Source organism: Staurois parvus, unplaced genomic scaffold, assembly GCF_062004578.1.
Source record: "Staurois parvus isolate SC_StPar_1 unplaced genomic scaffold, SC_StPar_1.0 ptg000014l, whole genome shotgun sequence".
Taxonomy (NCBI): Eukaryota; Metazoa; Chordata; class Amphibia; order Anura; family Ranidae; genus Staurois; species Staurois parvus.
Window position 1 is genome coordinate 9,128,903 of NW_028317810.1, and position 20,231 is coordinate 9,149,133.

The following is a 20,231-nucleotide window of genomic DNA, read 5'->3' on the forward strand; positions in this document are numbered from 1 at the left end:
ATATAACAAGAAACAAATATTTGATGTCCTTCCTGATGTACTTTAATCTACTCCAATGTCCAGGTCTTTGCTATTTATTTCACTACTGTCTCTCCTACGATCCCTGTAGACCTACTTTTATCATTTTTCACAATGCTACTTGGATTTTGCAACAAGAAGGACCTTCTGGTGTGTGCAAAATGGACGTCACAATGCTTGGCTGATACAGTATCAAACTTTATATACTAAGCATTAACCGAGTCCAATATTCAATGGAGAGAGTGTCTTATCGGTGCAAGGTTGGGGAAAAAGGATTGGGCTCTATCTCAAATGCACTTACAAAATGCTTCCATTTCTGCCTTGTGAAAAATTTATTGCAGAACTGCCAAGCCTCGAGTTAATTTGATTTTTTTTTTATCATCCTTGCTGAGAGTTTTATCTCATCTTAATAGTTCAGCTGCTGAAATGGGATTCAAATTCAGGCCAGATCCTCCTTCTTGGGAGATGAGTAAAGGGGTGAGAGAGAGAGAGAAGATGAGATTTCTCTCAGGTAGAACAAGAATGGCTCAGTCTTTACTTTTCCTAAACAGGGAAATCAATCAGCTCGTATTAAGTAAAAAAAGCATTTCACTCTGCTAAAATAACATAGTTAACTCTTCATATTCCTATGTCTTTTGTTCAAGGGAATTTTCTGAAAATTTGGACCAGTGTCCATTTGTGATAACAGATTTCAGAATGTAAACCTTGGACGTATGGCCTATTCTCCCCCCCCCCCTCCAAATAAAAAGAGCAAATGTAAAAAATTACAAAAAAAGAAACATAGGAGAAAAATACCTTACATCCCAACTTTCAGCATGCTCATAAGGGCAGCAGTGACAACATTCAGCTTCTCATGGGATCCTTAGAAAGTTGAGGATCCCAAATCTCACACTGTACTCTGAGGCATTCTTGTGGGATCTAGGATTATCAGCTTCTTGAGCGTCCTAAAGGAAGGTGTGTGGCATCACCTCCTTCAAGGCAAGTCCACCTGGAATCTAGGCGTATTGCAAGTATTTTATTTTTTTCCTAATTTTTTGTAATGTTTTGGGAGGGAGGATTTTAACAAGGTCTACTTTAAAGTGGTATTAAACACCAAATCAAAGATGTAATATATTGCAGCTTACCAACCAACAGATGTGGTGGCTATATTAGCTTTCTTTTTTAGGCTTTTTACTACCTGGTGATCTGGCTAGTAACACACCACCTATATTATAGTGCCCTCACTCTGGATGAGGGAGCACAGTGGGCACCTCTTACAGCAGCATGGTCAGTCTAGGGGGAGGGGAATGTTAGATGCACTAGCAGATTTAGATAAGCTAAACAAATTGAAGCCAAATTCCGGCTAAAAGTTTATAAACAGCTACAGCAAACAATTTTTTTCTTTTTGGAATAAAGGTTTTACATAAATAAATAATACTGATCATTAGAAGCACCCCTGTCAGTGGTAAATGGTTTGTCTCATCTCTGTAATTGATACATCTGCAAGAGAGCTTGTTCTGTTGAAAAACAACACACTTAATTGGCAGATCACCAGAAGATAATAGAAGAAAGAAAGCTTAAAAAAGAAAATAATTTAGCTATCACATCTAAGAAATGGTAAGCTGCAGTATGTTAAATGTTTGCTTTTGGGTTTAATACCATTTTAAGTTATAAGCTTAAATTGTTAGTGGTAATACTTTCAATTTTAAGCAGGGTATTTAATCACCTTTTAGTAATAAAATATTTATACAAAGAAAGAGGAATGTATCTCATAACTTTTTAAAAATAAAATCTTTTCGAAAAACTGAGTCTTAGTACTGTACTCTGCTCCCCAAGCCTGGATCAGGGTAAATAATGACCTATCTGTCCCCTTTAGTTTACATCGAGATACAAGGCAGGGGTGCCCCCTATCTCCCCTCCTCTTTGCCCTGGCTGTTGAACCTTTAGCCATTCTGATTCGTAAATCTTTATCAATTGTTGGCTTCCGTAGAATAGGTCTTGAGGAGAAAATATCACTTTACGCTGACGATACCTTAGTTTATTTAGGTGATACAGGTCATTCTTTGAGGGCCCTGATAGTGCTCATTACTACATTTGGCAGCTTTTCAGGTTTCAGCATTAATTGGAACAAATCCATTCTTATGCCATTAGCTTCATTACCTGATTTGCTACCAGTTGAGGCACAACTGATACCCATAGCTAATGCCTTTAAATATCTTAGGTTAGTGATAACCCCGACCCAAGTCAATATTTCCAGCTAAACTTGGCTCCACTATTAGATAAGCAGGGGGCATAGGGCCGCACCTGGTGCCATCTCCCATTATCAGTGGTGGGTAGGGTTAACTTAATAAAAATGACTTGGGCTCCACAGCTTCTCTATATCTTTCATAATTCCCCTGTATGGATCCCCCCGAAATGGTTTTCACATATAGAATCTCAATTTCGGGACTTAATTTGGAAAAAGCAGCAACTTGGAATAAAATTATCTACCTTGAAATATGGTAAGAATAGGGGAGGAATGGCTGTCCCACATTTTAAGATGTATTTTTTGGCTGCCCAATTCCAACATCTATCAGGCTAGGGATTGCTGGATAATAAAGATCCAACAGTGTGTTTACTCACTAAACCTAACCCTGACCTATCAGCAATCTCGCAGCTGAAAATGGCCTTACCGGCTCTCCCACCCTCATCTCCTACAGGAGACCTACTGACTAAAGTTTGTAATACTGTAAAGATCGCTATTAAACATCTCAGGCTTCCTGGAATGTTTCCTCTCATGGCATAACTTAGCTTACCCAGAGTTATCTAAATTACAGGGCTTTCTGGAGTGGAGAAAAAAGGGGTTACTATTCATAGCCCAATTATACCATAATGATATTTTGAAACCTTCTTTTCAATTTGTACAATTTTGACTAATGTACAATTCTACCAATATTTGCAACTTCGACAAGTGCTTCAAAAGCAGAAACACTCTTGATCGCTGCATAGATCAGACTCCCCATTAATTGCCCTAATTGTTTCTGCAGCAGATAAGAAAGGGTTGATTTCTCAGATATATACATGGCTCCTCTCATCTGTTCAAGATCCAGCCACCCGCAGAAGCAGTTTGGCATAAACTACAGATAAAAGAGAGATTAATGGGGAACAGTGGGATATGGCTCTAGAATCAATTCCTTCCATCTCCTTGTCTTCCTCCCACAGACTATCTCAACTGTTCATATTGCATAGGGTCTAAAGAGCACCAGCTCAGCTATTTGTCTGGGGTAAGAGAGACACACCCTTCGTTCCAAAATGTTGCGCACATAGAGGCACTTTCATTCATATGATATCGCGATGTCCAAAACAAACCCGTTATTGGCATAAGGTTGTGCACACTCCTTAGTCACCCAAATCACTATCTCAGCTGACCTGACAGTGTTTCTACTGGGTGCCCTAGACCCTGAATTATACCAACCTGGTACCTATATCTTAATATCCCGCCTTTGTACCTGACTAGGAAGCCGATTGCTAGATACTGGATGGCCCCTAGTGCCCCAATGCTAGAGCAATGGGTGAACTATGTCAACTCCTTACTGATACAACTAGCTTACCTCCACGGGAATGCCCTGCACAAATTTCACTTAGTTTGGCTTGAGGTGATTGTAACCGTATTAGTGCATAGTGAAAAAATTTTAAAACCGTTAGTCATGAATACTGCTAGTTTCCTGCAAGACACAACTGACTTTCTGAACAAGATCAACAACATACAGCAGTTACCATCTAATACACTTCTAGTGACTATGGATGTAGTATCCCTGTATAGTAATATCCCTCACAAGGATGGATTAGCTGCATGTCACAGATCCTTATCATCCTCATCAAACCACAAATACACTGCTGAGGATGTTATACAGCTCATTGAATTCATACTTACACACAACTACTTTGCCTTCAATAAAGACATCTATCTTCAATGTATGGGTAATGCGATGGGCAGTAAAATGGCACCCCAATATGCAAATTTATTTATGGCTGACCTGGAGGAACAATTCCTGAACAGCATGGAACAAAAACCATACAGATACTTTCGCTATATTGATGATATTTTCATCATATGGACAGAAGGTGAAAAAAACCTAAAACAATTTTACTCATTGATGAACACTTTTCATCCATCGATCAAACTAAAAATGGAATACTCAAACACACACATCAACTTCCTAGACACCACAGTATACATCAGGGATGATACGCTTCACACCTCAATATACAGGAAACCCACTGACAGATGCAACTACCTCCACAGTTCCAGCTTCCACCCCCAACACACGAAACGTGCCATCATACACAGTCAGGCCATTAGATACCACCGAATATGTTCTGACACAAGAGACAGAGATAAACATCTCGGGACACTAGCAGACTCCTTCCATAAGAAAGGTTACAAGGACAAAACTATCAACACTTAGTTTGGCAAAACTGGCTGGATATCCCTGGGTTAGCCCCATCGCGGTTAGTGATGGATAGGCTGTTGTCATTGTAAGCAATGCTGTCAATACCTTTCCTAACTAATTGCTTTAGTAAATCCTCCTGTTGGAAAAAGTTTTCTTGTTTTTATTTATTAATTTATTTTTTACAGTTTTATATTTTAGGATATATTTTAGGATCGGCTGTAAGCCATCATGGTAAGCTTTCTTCATAAGTTTGCTTGCTATATATGGTAGATACATCCACACCTTGTAAATCTGTCTGTTGTGTACAGGCGGTAACCTGATAAATTCTTTGTTTGTCTTGCCAATTGATTTTATTAAAATAGTTTGGATTAAAAAAAAATAAAATCTTCAATTAAATAAAAGTAAAAATACTAATGAACTAAACTTCTACAAAGGGTTTAGTTGTTCTGTTTCCATCATGCTTAAAAGAAAGTTTTTTCTTAGAAGATTCAGGAATGAGGGTTTCTGTTTTTAGACTTCATTGTGTTTAATACAGATTTAGTTGACTTGGAAAGCAAAACAAACCAGGTAACTACTGGTTAATGAAGAAATGATGAAGACAATATGGCAGCTCTTTCTACTTCTATGGGGCAGAATTATGAACATCCATTTAAAGCAGAAATTTAATCTGGTTATATTTTCTTTCCTTTGTTCATCCATACTCCTTCCATCAAAATGCTAATTACATTTTTAACAAAACCTATCCAATTTTATTAAATATATTCTTTATGTACAGTATAATCTTTGTTTTTTGCAATTTGCAAATGTTTACAAAAGTCAGTAAAAAGTAATAAAAAAATAACAACCATGTACAAAGTCGTACAGAATGTGTAGACCAAGTGATGTAATTAATGGGTCTCTGTGCTTCTTTATGTACTGCAAACAGATCATGGCTGGTGGAAGGGGTAGTAGATAGCTTCCTGAAAACATGACAGTACCCTGCCTCAGTACCTCTCTCAAGAGCCCTTACCCTTGATGCAAGCAGCAGTCTGGCTCCTGGGAAAAGCTGTCCAAATGTCAAAATACTTTTATAGGTGTGTGCCAGCCAGGCAAATTGCATCTGCATGCAGTCAGCCCTAGATAAGGTGCACATGTTATGCTAAGCCACCATCATATAAAGAACTAAAATACAATCTCAGTCCAAGCATAGTTCAACTGGGGAGAAAAATGTTAGATTATGCTGGACATCCTTCAATTAGGAAAATAGGCAGGCTCTATATGATTTGCTGCAGCTTCTAATGCACACTGTGAGAAGCTCATCGTGTACAGTGAAATCTGATCAAGCACCCTCAGTACAATAAAGGAGTGTGTACAACTGTGCAAGGCTGAAAGCAAGGCTTGAGTTCAGCTTTAACAGCTCCCCGTCCGCCCTATAGCAGATATACTGCTACAGGGTGGCACTGGTGCGCAAAATCACGTGTATATATACATGATTTTGCACTTACATGATTTATACCCTACCCGTTTCTCCATTCGCGGCCGTGGCTGTTAATCACCGGGTCCCGGCCGGTGATTACTGGCTGGCATCTGGTGATTGCCAAGCATCTCCGACAGGGGGGAGAACTGTTAGTAGACAAAACAGTTCTCCTCCCTGTCAGCTCGTGCACAATGCTTTGCATGGCTGAGCCAGCACAGCCATCCAAAGCAGTATGCTTACAGCTGACATCACTAACACAGCCCCTAGTAAAACAGCACACAGTTAACCCTTTGATCACCCCACATGTTAACCCCTTCCTGCCCAGTGCCATTAGTACAGTGCTAGTGCTTTTTATTAGCACTGATCACTGTATTAGTGTCACTGGGGATGTCACTGACACCAAGTCAGTTCCCCCCAGTGTCAGAATGCCCGCCACAGTCCCGCAATAAGTCGCTAATCGCCGCCATTACTATTAAAAATTTTAAAAAATCCCAGTATATATACCACCATTTGTAAACGCTATAACTTTCACATAAACAATTAATTTACACGTACTGGGATTTTTTTTTTTAGCAAAGACATGTCGCAGAATACATTTTAGCCTAAATTTATGACGAAATGTGATTATTTAAATTTTGTTTCTGGACCTGTATAATAGCAAAAAGTCAAAAACATAGTTTTTTTTTCTCAAATTTGTTGGTCATTTTTTTTATACCGCAAAAAATAAAAACCGCACAGGTGATCAAATATCACCAAAAGAAAGCAAGTGGTTAAAGAGTAAGTCCACTTTTGTTGATTAAAAAACATTATACTCTGGGTATTGTACGTTTCAAGGATTCTAACACACTTTGTTGCACATTTCTACCTTTTGTTATCCTGAAGTAAGAGCTGTTTGTTTGTCTGTGTCCAATAAAATGCTGTACCTAATGAGTAAAACTGCAGGGTCTTCAGCCCTTTAGACGTGATTTTTCCCTTGAGATATTTCATTTTTGGTGCAAGGGATGCTTGAAATCTGACTTGTATATTAGTGCAGACTTCTTGGAAAATGAGTGAGGTAATCACACACAAGCAAGAAATAATGTTTCTGTGGGGTGTTCCTTACACCTTCTGTGTACAGAATGCCTCCAGGTAGCATTGCATTTTACAGAAAATTACACCACTGAAGATTGAAAAGGAAAGGTCATTTTTAATAATATTCAATTAAAATATGACTTGTGTTGTTATTGTATATGCTATATTATTTTGCTATTTGCTATTTTTTTCCCACGAATGTGGAGTTACCATTTAAGGTTTTGTGTTAATTTTTTTTTCTTACACTTTAAAGTACTGTAAATTAAGTAAAATATGTAAATCTTCTTCATTTCAATTACGATATGACTTGTGTCGCTATTGTATATGCTATATTTTTTTTTTATATTTACCATATTTTCTTTCCCCACGAAGGTGCAGTTACCCTTTGAAGGTTTGTGTTTAATTTTTTTTTCTTATAGTTTAAATTACTATAAATTAAGTAAAATGTATAAATCTTCTTAATTTCTTTGCCCATAATGCTGTCATGGGTAAGGACTGGCCCTGTGTTACCAGTTGTAAAAGAGGACTTCCTTGAAGTTTGGAATCTAAGGATTATTCAGTCTTCATCAGGACCTTACTTCATTTCATGATGCTGTCTGGTCTCCACCCACAGCAGTGAGTTGGAGTCACCAGATTTTTACACATCTCTACGGAATAGTTGCCATACATGGCTATCATCTTTCATCAGAATTAAACTTCTGTACTAGAAAGTATTTCAAAAGCAATGACATCAATCATAAGCTCACCATGTGACACATGAACATCCACCTGACCCAGGAGTAATCATTCATCCAAATTGAAGTGGGTAAAAAGCAAAAGTTGAAAAAAGGGCATGAGCAATAAAATGACAATGGATGAGGAGTGCGTAACAGGCAATAAATGAGGAGTAACAAATAGCATGTAATAAGTGATAAACAGCAAATCATGAACAATAAATTATGTATGAAGGTGTACAAGCAAACAGTTAATAATGCAGGGATAATAGGTGACCACTATGAAAAAAGACAGTAAGAAAATAAACACAAGTAAATATTACTAAGTATGAATTATCTAACCATCAATAATAACCCAAGAGGATTTTTCATGTAATGCTGTTGTTTAGCTTTGCCTTAAAAACAGACACTCATTTACAGTATCTCACAGTAGTGAGTATACCCCTCACATTTTTGTAAATATTTTATTATATCTTTTCATGTGACAACACTGAATACATTACACTTTGAACAAATGTAAAGCAGTGAGTGTACAGCTTGTATAACAGTGTAAATTTGCTGTCCCCTCAAAATAACTCAATGCAAAGCCATCAATCTCTAAACCGCTGGCAACAAAAGTGAGTACATCCCTAAATGAAAATGTCCAATTTGGGCCCAACTTGCCATTTTTCCTCTCCGGTGTCATGTGACTCGCTAGTGTTACAAGGTCTCAGGTGTGAATGGGGAGCAGGTGCGTTAAATGGTGCGTTAAATTTGGTGTCATCACACTCTCTCATACTGGTCACTGGAAGTTCAACATGGCACCTCATGGCAAAGAACTCTCTGAGGATCTGAAAAAAAGAATTGTTGCTCTACATAAAGATGGCCTAGGCTATAAGAAGATTGCCAAGACCCTGAAACTGTGCTGGAGCATGGTGGCCAAGACCATACAGCGGTTTAACAGGAAAGGTTCCACTTAGAACAGGACTCGCCATGGTCGACCAAAGAAGTTGAGTGCACATGCTCAGCATCATATCCAGAGGTTGTCTTTGGGAAATAGACATATGAGTGCTGCCAGCATTGCTGCAGAAATTGAAGGGGTGGGGGGTCAGCCTGTCAGTGCTCAGACCATATACCGCACACTGCATCAAATTGGTCTGCATGGCTGTCATCCCAGAAGGAAGCCTCTTCTAAAGATGATGCACAAGAAAGGCCGCAAACAGTTTGCTGAAGACAAGCAAACTACGGACATGGATTACTGGAACCATGTCCTGTGGTCTGATGAGACCAAGATAAACTGATTTGGTTCAGATGGTGTCAAGCATGTGTGGTGGCAACCAGGTGAGGAATACAAAGATAAGTGTGCCTTGCCTACAGTCAAGCATGGTGGTGGGAGTGTCATGGTCTGGGGCTGCATGAGTGCTGCCGGCACTGGGGAGTTACAGTTCATTGAGGGAACCATGAATGCCAACTTGTACTGTGACATACTGAAGCAGAGCATGATTCCCTCCCTTCAGAGACTGGGCTGCAAGGCAGTATTCCAACATGATAATGACCCCAAACACACCTTCAAGACAACCACTGCCTTGCTAAAGAAGCTGAGGGTAAAGGTGATGGACTGGCATCTGTGGGGCATCCTCAAAACGGAAGGTGGAGGAGCACAAGTTCTCTAACATCCACCAGCTCTGTGATGTCATCATGGATGAGTAGAAAAGGACTCCAGTGGCAACCTGTGAAGCTCTGGTGAACACCATGCCCAAGAGGGTTAAGGCAGTGCTGTAAAATAATGGTGGCCACACAAAATATTGACACTTAGGGCCCAATTAGGAGATTTTCACTTAGGGGTGTACTCACTTTTGTTGCCAGCGGTTTAGACATTAATGGCTGTGTGTTGAGTTATTTTGAGGGGACAGCAAATTTACACTGTTATACAAGCTGTACACTCACTACTTTACAATGTAGCAAAGTATAATTTCTTCAGTATTGTCAAATGAAAAGATAGAATAAAATATTTACAAAAATATGAGGGGTGTACTCACTTCTGTGATATACTGTATGTTAACTAACTACTCGCTACACAAGGGGCTCTTTCCTCCAAACTGAATGTGAAAAATTCAGAGTGATAACCTAATATGAATTAGGATTTAGGCAGATGTTCAACCACCGACTGCACTTAGGGAAGACCTTGAATGGTCAGGTTGGAAAACCTTTTCAGATTCTACTGTTCTCCTTCATGGAACATTGTACCAGTTGTGTTTTTCTAACCACTTTACTCTAAATCAATAAACACAAACATTTATGTGCCTCAGACAACATAGGTCCTTGGTGGCTTCTCATGGGAGAACCAAAGCCTTTGTTGGATCATGGCATGTGTAGTTCTCAACCAGTGTTGTCAACCTCCCACAGCATTTTTACTGGCTTACATTTAAAAAATCAACACGACAAATTACACTGTTCAACAGGTAAAAAGTTTTGGGCATAAAATTAGCTAATCTTACATAATTTTGGGGTGCTGAAAATGAAAATGACCCTAAAAAATGTTGATTGGCTCTAGTTTCCATGATATATTCACCCATCTAATGACGTAAGCCATTCAAAATTATGATGCAACTTCAGCTGCATATTGCGCAATTGATACTGGTGACCAATAGAAAATTGCATGTATACTGAGATGATGCAATATTAGCCTTTAATTGCATCACTTCACTGCATAAAAGCTGCAGTATCTGTAGCTGATTGTAGTTCGACAGCGTCTTTACATTTCGTTTTATGCTTATATAGGCTACTCAGTAATGCCTCGAACTTGTGTGAATAAAGCAGATAATTTCTGCTATATCTGCGGTGAAATAACTTTTATCTCACAAAAAAGGAGGATAACAGGAATGATTAAGAAAGCCTACAACTTGTATTTTGGCTGCAAGATAGGAGACCAGGACAAGAGCTGGGCACCACATATATGCTGCAATTCTTGTGGGACGGCACTGGAGCAATGGTTGAATGGAAAAAAGGCATCTATGCCTTTCGCTGTGCCAATGATTTGGAGAGAGCCAACAGATCATGTTAGTAATTGTTACTTTTGTATGGTGCCTCCAATTGTAAAAGAGCTAAATAAGAAGAAAAAGTTATCTGTGCACTATCCAAATATTCCATCGGCAATACGTCCAGTTCCTCATGGAGAGGGGCTACCAATTCCTAAAGCACCAGAATCCTTCGTGGTTGAGTCAAGTGAGGAAGAACCTGAAGCGTGTAGTCACGTGCAGTTGTAAGAGATAGCCCTTTCCTCGAATACAAGAGAAAAGCCAAGAGAAGCAAAACCGACACAAACTGAAGACAAAACTAGTGAGAATCCTAAGTATTAAAATGATTCAACTTAGCTTATGGCTATAATTTTTCTTGGTAATCCTATGCAATATATTATGCCATTTAGGCTTTGTTATGTAGTCAATATCACTTGCTTTATATTTGTGGAAAGACATCTATCTATAAAATTATTGTGCATTATGTAGTCATTACGCCTATAGTAGAAAACTTTCCGTTTACAGAAAAACTAGAGCCAATTGACAAATTTCATTGTTATATTTGAACTCAGAATGTGAAATTCATTAAGAAATGGATCCTGTTGTTTCCAAAACTGGCAAAAAATAAAAATTTGTTGAACAGTGTTATCAGCCCCTGATATTTGCAAATAATTATAAAAATCACAGATTTTTACAAACTGTCCGTAAATTTACTGATGGTTAGCAACCCTGTTCTTACCCAATTTAGCCCAGTGCACATAAATGATTGCATGCACATTTAAGTGTGCAATACGTGGATGTCCTTCAAGAAAGCCTTACATTTGTCCAGGTTTTGAATTGCAATGCAGTATCCTTGCATAATTCAACCCTTATAGGCAGAAAGTTCATACTGAAGTATGGTAGTCACTGTATAAAGGACACAGGTCTATAATATAAAGGACAAAAGGTTCAAACACAGGCTAGCTGGCTGATAAAAGGAAATTCGCAGGACATGTCAGGTGTTTACTGTAATACCTGTGAATATGTACACTCCACAATTTACAAAGATTATGATGTAAATATTTAAAGTGCTGGAGCTATTAAACTCAATACCAAACAATTAATGGTGGTTGAGTCTGAGGAAAAACAGTTTAGATGATATTCTATAAAAAGAATAAATATCTACTATTTACAAACATTTTCAACTTGGTCTGCGGATGGCAAAATCTAAAAATTGTAATTACCATTGCAGAAGACTGGATTATGCTTTGTCTTCCTCCTGGGATTTTTGTAGATTGCTAGTTTTAAAAAAAGCTTTTTTGAAAGGGTGTTTTTTTATTTGAACTTAAATACAGTAAATACAAAACTCTGTACTGTAAATATATCTGTGGACCTATACTAATGGATGAATGATGAGTGGTGAGAGATCTGTCTTTGCCCCAACTACCACACTGTTGTGACCAAGCTTTGCAAAAAAGTGCTGAATGTTTAGATGCTGATTCATAGGTTTGTTCTTTTGAAGTTTTTTTCATCATGTCATTACTGTCTAGATCAGTCTTTTTCAACTAGGGTGTCCAGGCTTCTTCAGGGGTGCCTTCAGGTTTCTTCAGGGGTGCCTTGGCAAAATGCGTAATATTTGCCCAACATTTGTATACAAGACATCAAGGTGAATCAAGGCTGCCTTTTAGTACACAAAGCCACAGGTTTTCATTGTGCACTTTCATGAACTTCTAGCTGCCAGCGTCCTAACAACCAATTACATAATCAGCTGATAAGGAGGATGTCCTGTGCATGCACAGCATCTTTGTTTGCTCCTCCCCTGTCCCTCTCTGTCAGCAAAAGGATCACATTAGGGAGAGAAACTGTTGGAGAAACATTGGAACACTAGTCAGTGCCAGTGTGCAAAGGTATATTTGCTTTGGAAGAAAAAAAATCACCTCTAACATTGGGTGTCCTATGTGTGTGGATGTTGCTGCATTATGTAAAAGTAATAGAATAGTTTTTGTACATTTTAGAACGTGGTACCTCGAGATTATGCAGAAGTTTAAAGGGTGCCTTGAGATTGTGACTAATTTGAAGGGGGGCGTTGACTTAAAAAAGGTTGAGAAACACTGATCTAGATAACCCTGGGATAGTCTGAAACAATGCTCAGTGTGATCTGAAAAATTAAATTGCTTACTATCAACAGGTTACTTAGATACATCTTTGTTTGTAAATGGTAGCCTTGTCCAACAAAGGTTTTCCTCTAAATACTCCATGGTGGGGCTAATCAGGGATGCAAGGCTTACAAAAATGTTGTATGTAATTATTTATGTACATGTATTTTGCCCTACAGTGAACTATATACTTCTATGATGATATTACAATATAAGGATCATTTTAACTATGTTAAATAGCATTATATTTGTTCTGATTTCATTTTGAAACTGGATATGTGTACCTTTATGTTTCAGTTTTCATCTCAGGCTACTATGGGTGAGAAAGTGCAGAATCATTGAAAAATGCGTGTCTCAAGGACATTTATTGAAGTCTGTAACTACTGCTAAATAAAGATCATTTAAACTATGTTACAAAAATCATAACATTTGTTCTGTTTTCATTTTGAAACTTTATATTTCAGTTTTCATCTCAGGCTACTATGGGTGAGCAGGTGCAGAATCATTGAAAAATGTGTGTCTGAAGGACATTTATTGAAGTCTGTAACTACTCCTGACTATGGCACCATGGTTTTCAGCACCAAGAAATTGATACAGGTAGTTTACAGTGTTTCTTCATCAAAAACAAGGGTAAAAAAGCACCATCCACACTTCCTGATCCCAACCATTTCTGTACTGTCGACAGATCAGAGTGACAGGATATGACAGAAAATCTCTCCAGGGGGACACAGCAATAGAAAATCTGACATCAGTTTTGACCCTTTCCATTCTATACTAACCTATTTTTTCTGAAGACAGCAACAAAACAACTTATTTTCACTAGAATTGTATTGCTGTCTGTACCTGTCCTGGTGACCCACATTTCTTGCCCTGCTTTTACACAAATAACAAGGGAGGGGTCAAAGACAACCTGAAGTCTAGCCATCTAACTGGTTGTGCAATACCTTCTGAAGGGCTGGGTACCCAACATGAGCAGGTGTTTTACTTAGATGCAGTTTACACCATATGCATTAACAAGGCATTCAGTACATTTTCAGCGTGGTGGGATGTTACCCATCGTATCACACAGACATTTCAATAATTTGCACATAAAAAGTAAATAGTGGCTTCCAATGCACACCAGTGACAGTACAATAATGTGCAGTTAAGTAAAGCAGTATGTGTAATCAATTGCTCCAATGTTGGCCACACTTTAAAAAACACCTTGATAATGGTGTTTGACTTCTACAAGTATTTTCCAGTTACCAAGGCTGTTTATATTTTTGTTTAGAAGCAGGTTTAACAATAAATTCCTTTTGCTGAATAGAAAGACTAAAGCAGGGCATAGAAGAGTCAAAAACTGAAAGAAAACTATTGTCGAATTTCAGATCGTTTGTTTTTCGCATCATTAGTGTACCAGCAGTGACACACGATTTTTGAGCTGCAACTGAAAGTGCTTGACCCATGCTGGATTTTTTTTTAGAAAAAAAAACAATTGATGACATCATTTTATGATTTTCATTTTTTGATCGATTGAACATTCAGTTTTCGTCTTGTCTATGGCCTGCTTAAGAGCCACTGATTTTGTTATGAGCCCTTGTAGGGGTGTGGCATATCTTTTGCTGATAGCAAACTTTTAGAGAATTTTCTCTTTAATATTCTTGGAACTTCTAATAATTTTAAACCTGTGCTTAGGGGAATCTGAGAATGTATAGGTGAAACCGAAAAAAATTAGAATATTGTGCAAAAGTTCATTTATTTCAGTAATACAACTTTAAAGGAGAAACTAATATATGAGATAGACTCATTACATGCAAAGCAAGATAGTTCAAGCCATGATTTGTCATAATTGTGATGATTATGGCTTACAGCTCATGAAAACCCCAAATCCACAATCTCAGAAAATTAGAATATTGTGAAAAGGTGCAATATTCTTGGCTCAAAGTGTCCCACTCTAATCAGCTAATTAAGCCATAACTCCAGCACAGGGTTCCTGAGCTTTTAAATGGTCTCTCAGTCTGGTTCAGTAGGAATCATAATCATGGGAAAGACTGCTGACCTGACAGTTGTGCAGAAAACCATCATTGACACCCTCCATAAGGAGGGAAAGCCTCAAAAGGTAATTGCAAAAGAAGTTGGATGTTCCCAAAGTGCTGTATCAAAGCACATTAATAGAAAGTTATGTGGAAGGGAAAAGTGTGGAAGAAAAAGGTGCACAAGCAGCAGGGATGACCGCAGCCTGGAGAGGATTGTCAGGAAAAGGCCATTCAAAAGTGTTGGGGACTTTCACAAGAAGTGGACTGAGGCTGGAGTCAGTGCACCAAGAGCCACCACACACAGACGGATTCTGGACATGGGCTTGAACTATCTTGCTTTGCATGTACTTAGTCTATCTCATACAGTCAGGTCCATAAATATTGGGACATCGACACAATTCTAACATTTTTGGCTCTATACACCACCACAATGGATTTGAAATGAAACGAACAAGATGTGCTTTAACTGCAGACTGTCAGCTTTAATTTGAGGGTATGTACATCCAAATCAGGTGAACGGTGTAGGAATTACAACAGTTTGCATATGTGCTTCCCACTTATTAAGGGACCAAAAGTAATGGGACAGAATAATAATCATAAATCAAACTTTCACTTTTTAATACTTGGTTGCAAATCCTTTGCAGTCAATTACAGCCTGAAGTCTGGAACGCATAGACATCACCAGACACTGGGTTTCATCCCTGGTGATGCTCTGCCAGGCCTCTACTGCAACTGTCTTTGGTTCCTGCTTGTTCTTGGGGCATTTTCCCTTCAGTTTTGTCTTCAGCAAGTGAAATGCATGCTCAATCGGATTCAGGTCAGGTGATTGACTTGGCCATTGCATAACATTCCACTTCTTTCCCTTAAAAAACTCTTTGGTTGCTTTTGCAGTATGCTTTGGGTCATTGTCCATCTGCACTGTGAAGCGGCGTCCAATGAGTTGTGAAGCATTTGGCTGAATATGAGCAGATAATATTGCCCGAAACACTTCAGAATTCATCCTGCTGCTTTTGTCAGCAGTCACATCATCAATAAATACAAGAGAAGCAGTTCCATTGGCAGCCATACATGCCCACGCCATGACAGTACCACCACCATGCTTCACTGATGAGGTGGTATGCTTAGGATGAGCAGTTCCTTTCCTTCTCCATACTCTTCTCTTCCCATCACTCTGGTGCAAGTTGATCTTGGTCTCATCTGTCCATAGGATGTTGTTCCAGAACTGTGAAGGCTTTTTTAGATGTCGTTTGGCAAACTCTAATCTGGCCTACCTGGTTTTTGAGGCTCACCAATGGTTTACATCTTGTGGTGAACCCTCTGTGTTCACTCTGGTGAAGTCTTCTCTTGATTGGTGACTTTGACACACATACACCTACCTCCTGGAGAGTGTTCTTGATCTGGCCAACTGTTGTGAAGGGTGTTTTCTTCACCAGGGAAAGAATTCTTTAGTCATCCACCACAGTTGTTTTCCGTGGTCTTCTGGGTCTTTTGGTGTTGCTGAGCTCACCGGTGTGTTCCTTCTTTTTAAGAATGTTCCAAACAGTTGTTTTGGCCACGCCTAATGTTTTTGCTATCTCTCTGATGGGTTTGTTTTGTTTTTTCAGCCTAATGATGGCTTGCTTCACTGATAGTGACAGCTCTTTGGATCTCATCTTGAGAGTTGACAGCAACAGATTCCAAATGCAAATAGCACACTTGAAATGAACTCTGGACCTTTTATCTGCTCATTGTAATTGGGATAATGAGGGAATAACACACACCTGGCCATAGAACAGCTGAGAAGCCAATTGTCCCATTACTTTTGGTCCATTAACAAGTGGGAGGCACATATCCAAACTGTTGTAATTCCTACACCGTTCACCTGATTTGGATGTACATACCCTCAAATTAAAGCTGACAGTCTGCAGTTAAAGCACATCTTGCTTGTTTCATTTCAAATCCATTGTGGTGGTGTATAGAGCCAAAAATGTTAGAATTGTGTTGATGTCCCAATATTTATGGACCTGACTGTATATTAGTTTCACCTTTTAAGTTGTATTACTGAAATAAATGAACTTTTGCATGGTATTCTAATTTTTCAAGTTTCACCTGTATACATAAACAAGAAGTAAATAGGCAGTGTCCAGTTACAGTGTTACTAAACCCAGGACCCTACATTCACTATATCTGATCTCCTACAGTACACACTACATAGAAATGAAATTGTTATAGTAAATATAAACTGCTAAATACCTTTTCTCATCAGCAGTATATAGCAGTCTTGTGACTTTTATCAGTGTCTAGCTGAGCACTGGTTAAAGTTTGTAGAAGGAGTTTTCATTCTGGTATGACTGTCCTATGAGGCTGCATAACCCCGCCCCTCTGTCTGGACAGTGCTGATTGGTCCTGTGCTGATCACATGCACCCTCCCAAAGAAAAAAAAAAATCTTTAGCAATACATACTAAACTAAGCATGTGCAGAGTGACTCCTAGAGCTCTGCACTATCAGCAGGTAGATTTGGGACAGTGGAAGAAGGGGAGAATCAGAGAGGACATGATCAAACAGCCTTTTTACACAATGGAGAGGATTAACCTCTTAGGTTCCACAGTGAGTATAACAAGTATGCTTTACTGCATATACAGACTGATTTTACTGTTGTGGGTTTAGTAACACTTTAAGTGCTGAAAGGATCTCCTGGGCATTAAATTACATTTAAAAGTATTTTCAAATGAATTGGTTAGTATCTTTTGTAAAAAATACACAATGTAATCCAAAGAGGGATCCCAGGAGGACTACTTTTGCATTTCATAGATTGCCATTTTGTGAGTTTTTCTATTTCCTGTTTGCAATTTCTTCTTATAATTAATGCAAAGCCACATTACCTGTGTTTGATGGAGTTTCCCAGATCTCTTCGTGGAATCTGTGGAGACCAGCGAGGCACTGATAGTGTGTCTGAAAGCAATAAACCATGATGAGTACAAGACCAATAACATCCCACACCTCACACCATAAACTCAATTACAGAATCAATGATTTAGCTCATAGACTATACGCCTTGTAGACTGTAAGCATGTGATATGTTATCGGTGAATTCAGCATAAGGTCTTGTATCACGTTACTGTGTTTTAGACTACTAGCTCAGGGATTCCATAAACATTTGCTGATCCCATTCACCACAGTTAGCCATTTTGATACATTTTCAGTTTGATAATGTGCTAAAATTACGAAGAGATCATTACAGAATTCATCATTTGCTGTATAAACTATTGAATATTTTAGCTGCCTGCTGTTACATACACTAAACAGAAGCACATTTTCTTTAGGGCTTAACCTATAAGTGCAGACGAGCAAATTCATCATTTGAAGTATAAACGATTGAATATTTCAGCTGCCTGCTGTTACATACACTAAACAGAAACACATTTTCTTTAGGGCTTAACCTATAAGTGCAGACGAGCTTGACTCGTATTAATATGTATGCATTAAAATTGCAGTGTGTTAAATATAACATCAATTATTCAATGGTCTTGTCAATTTTCACATCATAAATCGTCTTTCTGTGGGAATTATATCACAACTTATCTACAGATGTGATACTTTTCCACGCATCTAACCCACTCAACATAACAAAATATTTAACATCTATTTTTTATATTAAAAATGATATAACCCAATTATTGCACACACCTTCAAGTGTTTCATTAAGAAATCAGCAAGTTGCTCATTGACTTCTCTATCTATTATTAAAATAGTTATCAGATAGGGGGAAAGTTTGATGAATGGCAGGGGTATTGTGCTCAAATTTAAGAAGCTCTAGTAAAACTTTTTTATTCGAGCAGAGGTCTGAATCTCATACAGTACTATGACTCAGATCCTTCACATCACAATCCTCCCTTCAAATTACCGTCCCCCTTTATATCACTGCACTCGCTTCACTTCACAGTCCTCCTCTATGTTAAGCCAGATCGTGATTTCTTCAATTTTCAGTAAGAAAACAAAATCAGTGTCCAACAGGAGCATTTTTAAACATATGGCATTGTTACAGTATATCAGATAGAACTATGCCCAAGACCAGTTTTTGCTGTCCTCAAAGGCTCCATGTACACTGCAGCTGATAAACTCACGTTTAGGAACTTTTCTGCATTTTTTTCAGCAGCCCCTGAACTCTCCCTAATGTTTTCCTATGTGTCCATGTACACTATGTCGTTTATAGTCATTTACAGATAGTTGAGTTTACAGTCGTTTTTTTTGAACGCACCAAACTTGCGTTCAGGAGTAGATTTTATCAGCCTTTGAAACGCCAACATTTTTTAACTCTTCCATTTCCAGATGCTGTCCAGAGCCTTTTTTTTATCAGGTAAAATGCATGAAAAGCGTTTTCCTGGTACTCAAATGGACCTGGTACACCATACTTTGAGGTTTCGCATGAAAGAAAATATGTTAGAGACTGCTGCAATAATTTCTTCTCAGAAATGAGCTGGAACACATTCTCTATAAAACACCACAAACAAAAAAAAAAAGAAAAAGAAAAAAGACAGCTAATCTCAACAAATACTGCTCTCTCTGCTTCTGCTCTCTCTATTTCTCTCAAAATAGTTGATTTTTTACTGTTTTTCAGTGCATTCTGGACATTTTGGAAGGTTTCCTGAGGTTATCTTTAACCACAAGCCTACAGGGCATTTATACCCCCAGATGTCAGCGTGACAGCTCGAGAGGAGAGAAATGCCGATAACCGAAATTTCCCTGTTTACATGTGGTCAGCTGTGATTGGACACAGCTGATCACATGGCCAAGCTGACATCTTCGGCTCTTTCCGAGATCGGTGATCCGCTGTGGCCGAGGGACACAGTGCACCGCCAATCGCCACGCTGCGCGTTCCCTGAGCCGCGCATGCGCGGTAAGAATGGGAGGATGTCATATGATGTCCTCCCAGAACAAGAGAACCACCTTGCGTCCATCATATTACTATATGGCGGGCACGAGGTGGTTAAAAAACGCTTCTAAACACAAAAGCTCATAAACGCACATAAACGTGGTATGCGACTAAACAGACATTTTTTAACCTATGTTTTCCGGCAGTCAGTTTCCATCATTCAGAAGTGTCCCGTGTACATGGAGCCTAATAAAACTGGAAAATAGTTACTACTGTTATATATTTGGGAATTGTACACATTTTGCCATTGTTCTGGCAAACACTAGAGCCAAGCTGTTCCAATAAAAACAGCTTGACCATTTGATATATTTGACCAATTGCATGTTTAATATTACAGTGCCATCTAGAGTTATAAAATACTTCTCTCATAGAAACTGATAAAGAAAGGGATAAATCCATGTGGGAATGGCTACCCAAACTTTCTAAATAAAATGCCAAAGGGGATAACACTGGAAGCCACACTACAAAGGAGAAGCAATACCAAGAATCTAGTTTCCTGCAA

General features: G+C 38.6%; 1 protein-coding gene across 2 annotated transcripts in view; it reads right to left on the reverse strand.

The window, feature by feature from the left end:
- Positions 1-20,231, reverse strand: part of KSR2 (kinase suppressor of ras 2) — a 645,462-nt gene that overhangs the window by 248,144 nt on the left and 377,087 nt on the right. For both annotated transcript variants that reach the window (XM_089677203.1, XM_089677211.1), the window contains exon 6: positions 17,679-17,748. In XM_089677203.1, the coding sequence (XP_089533329.1) occupies positions 17,679-17,748 (70 nt within the window). The remainder of the gene's footprint in view (positions 1-17,678; positions 17,749-20,231) is intronic.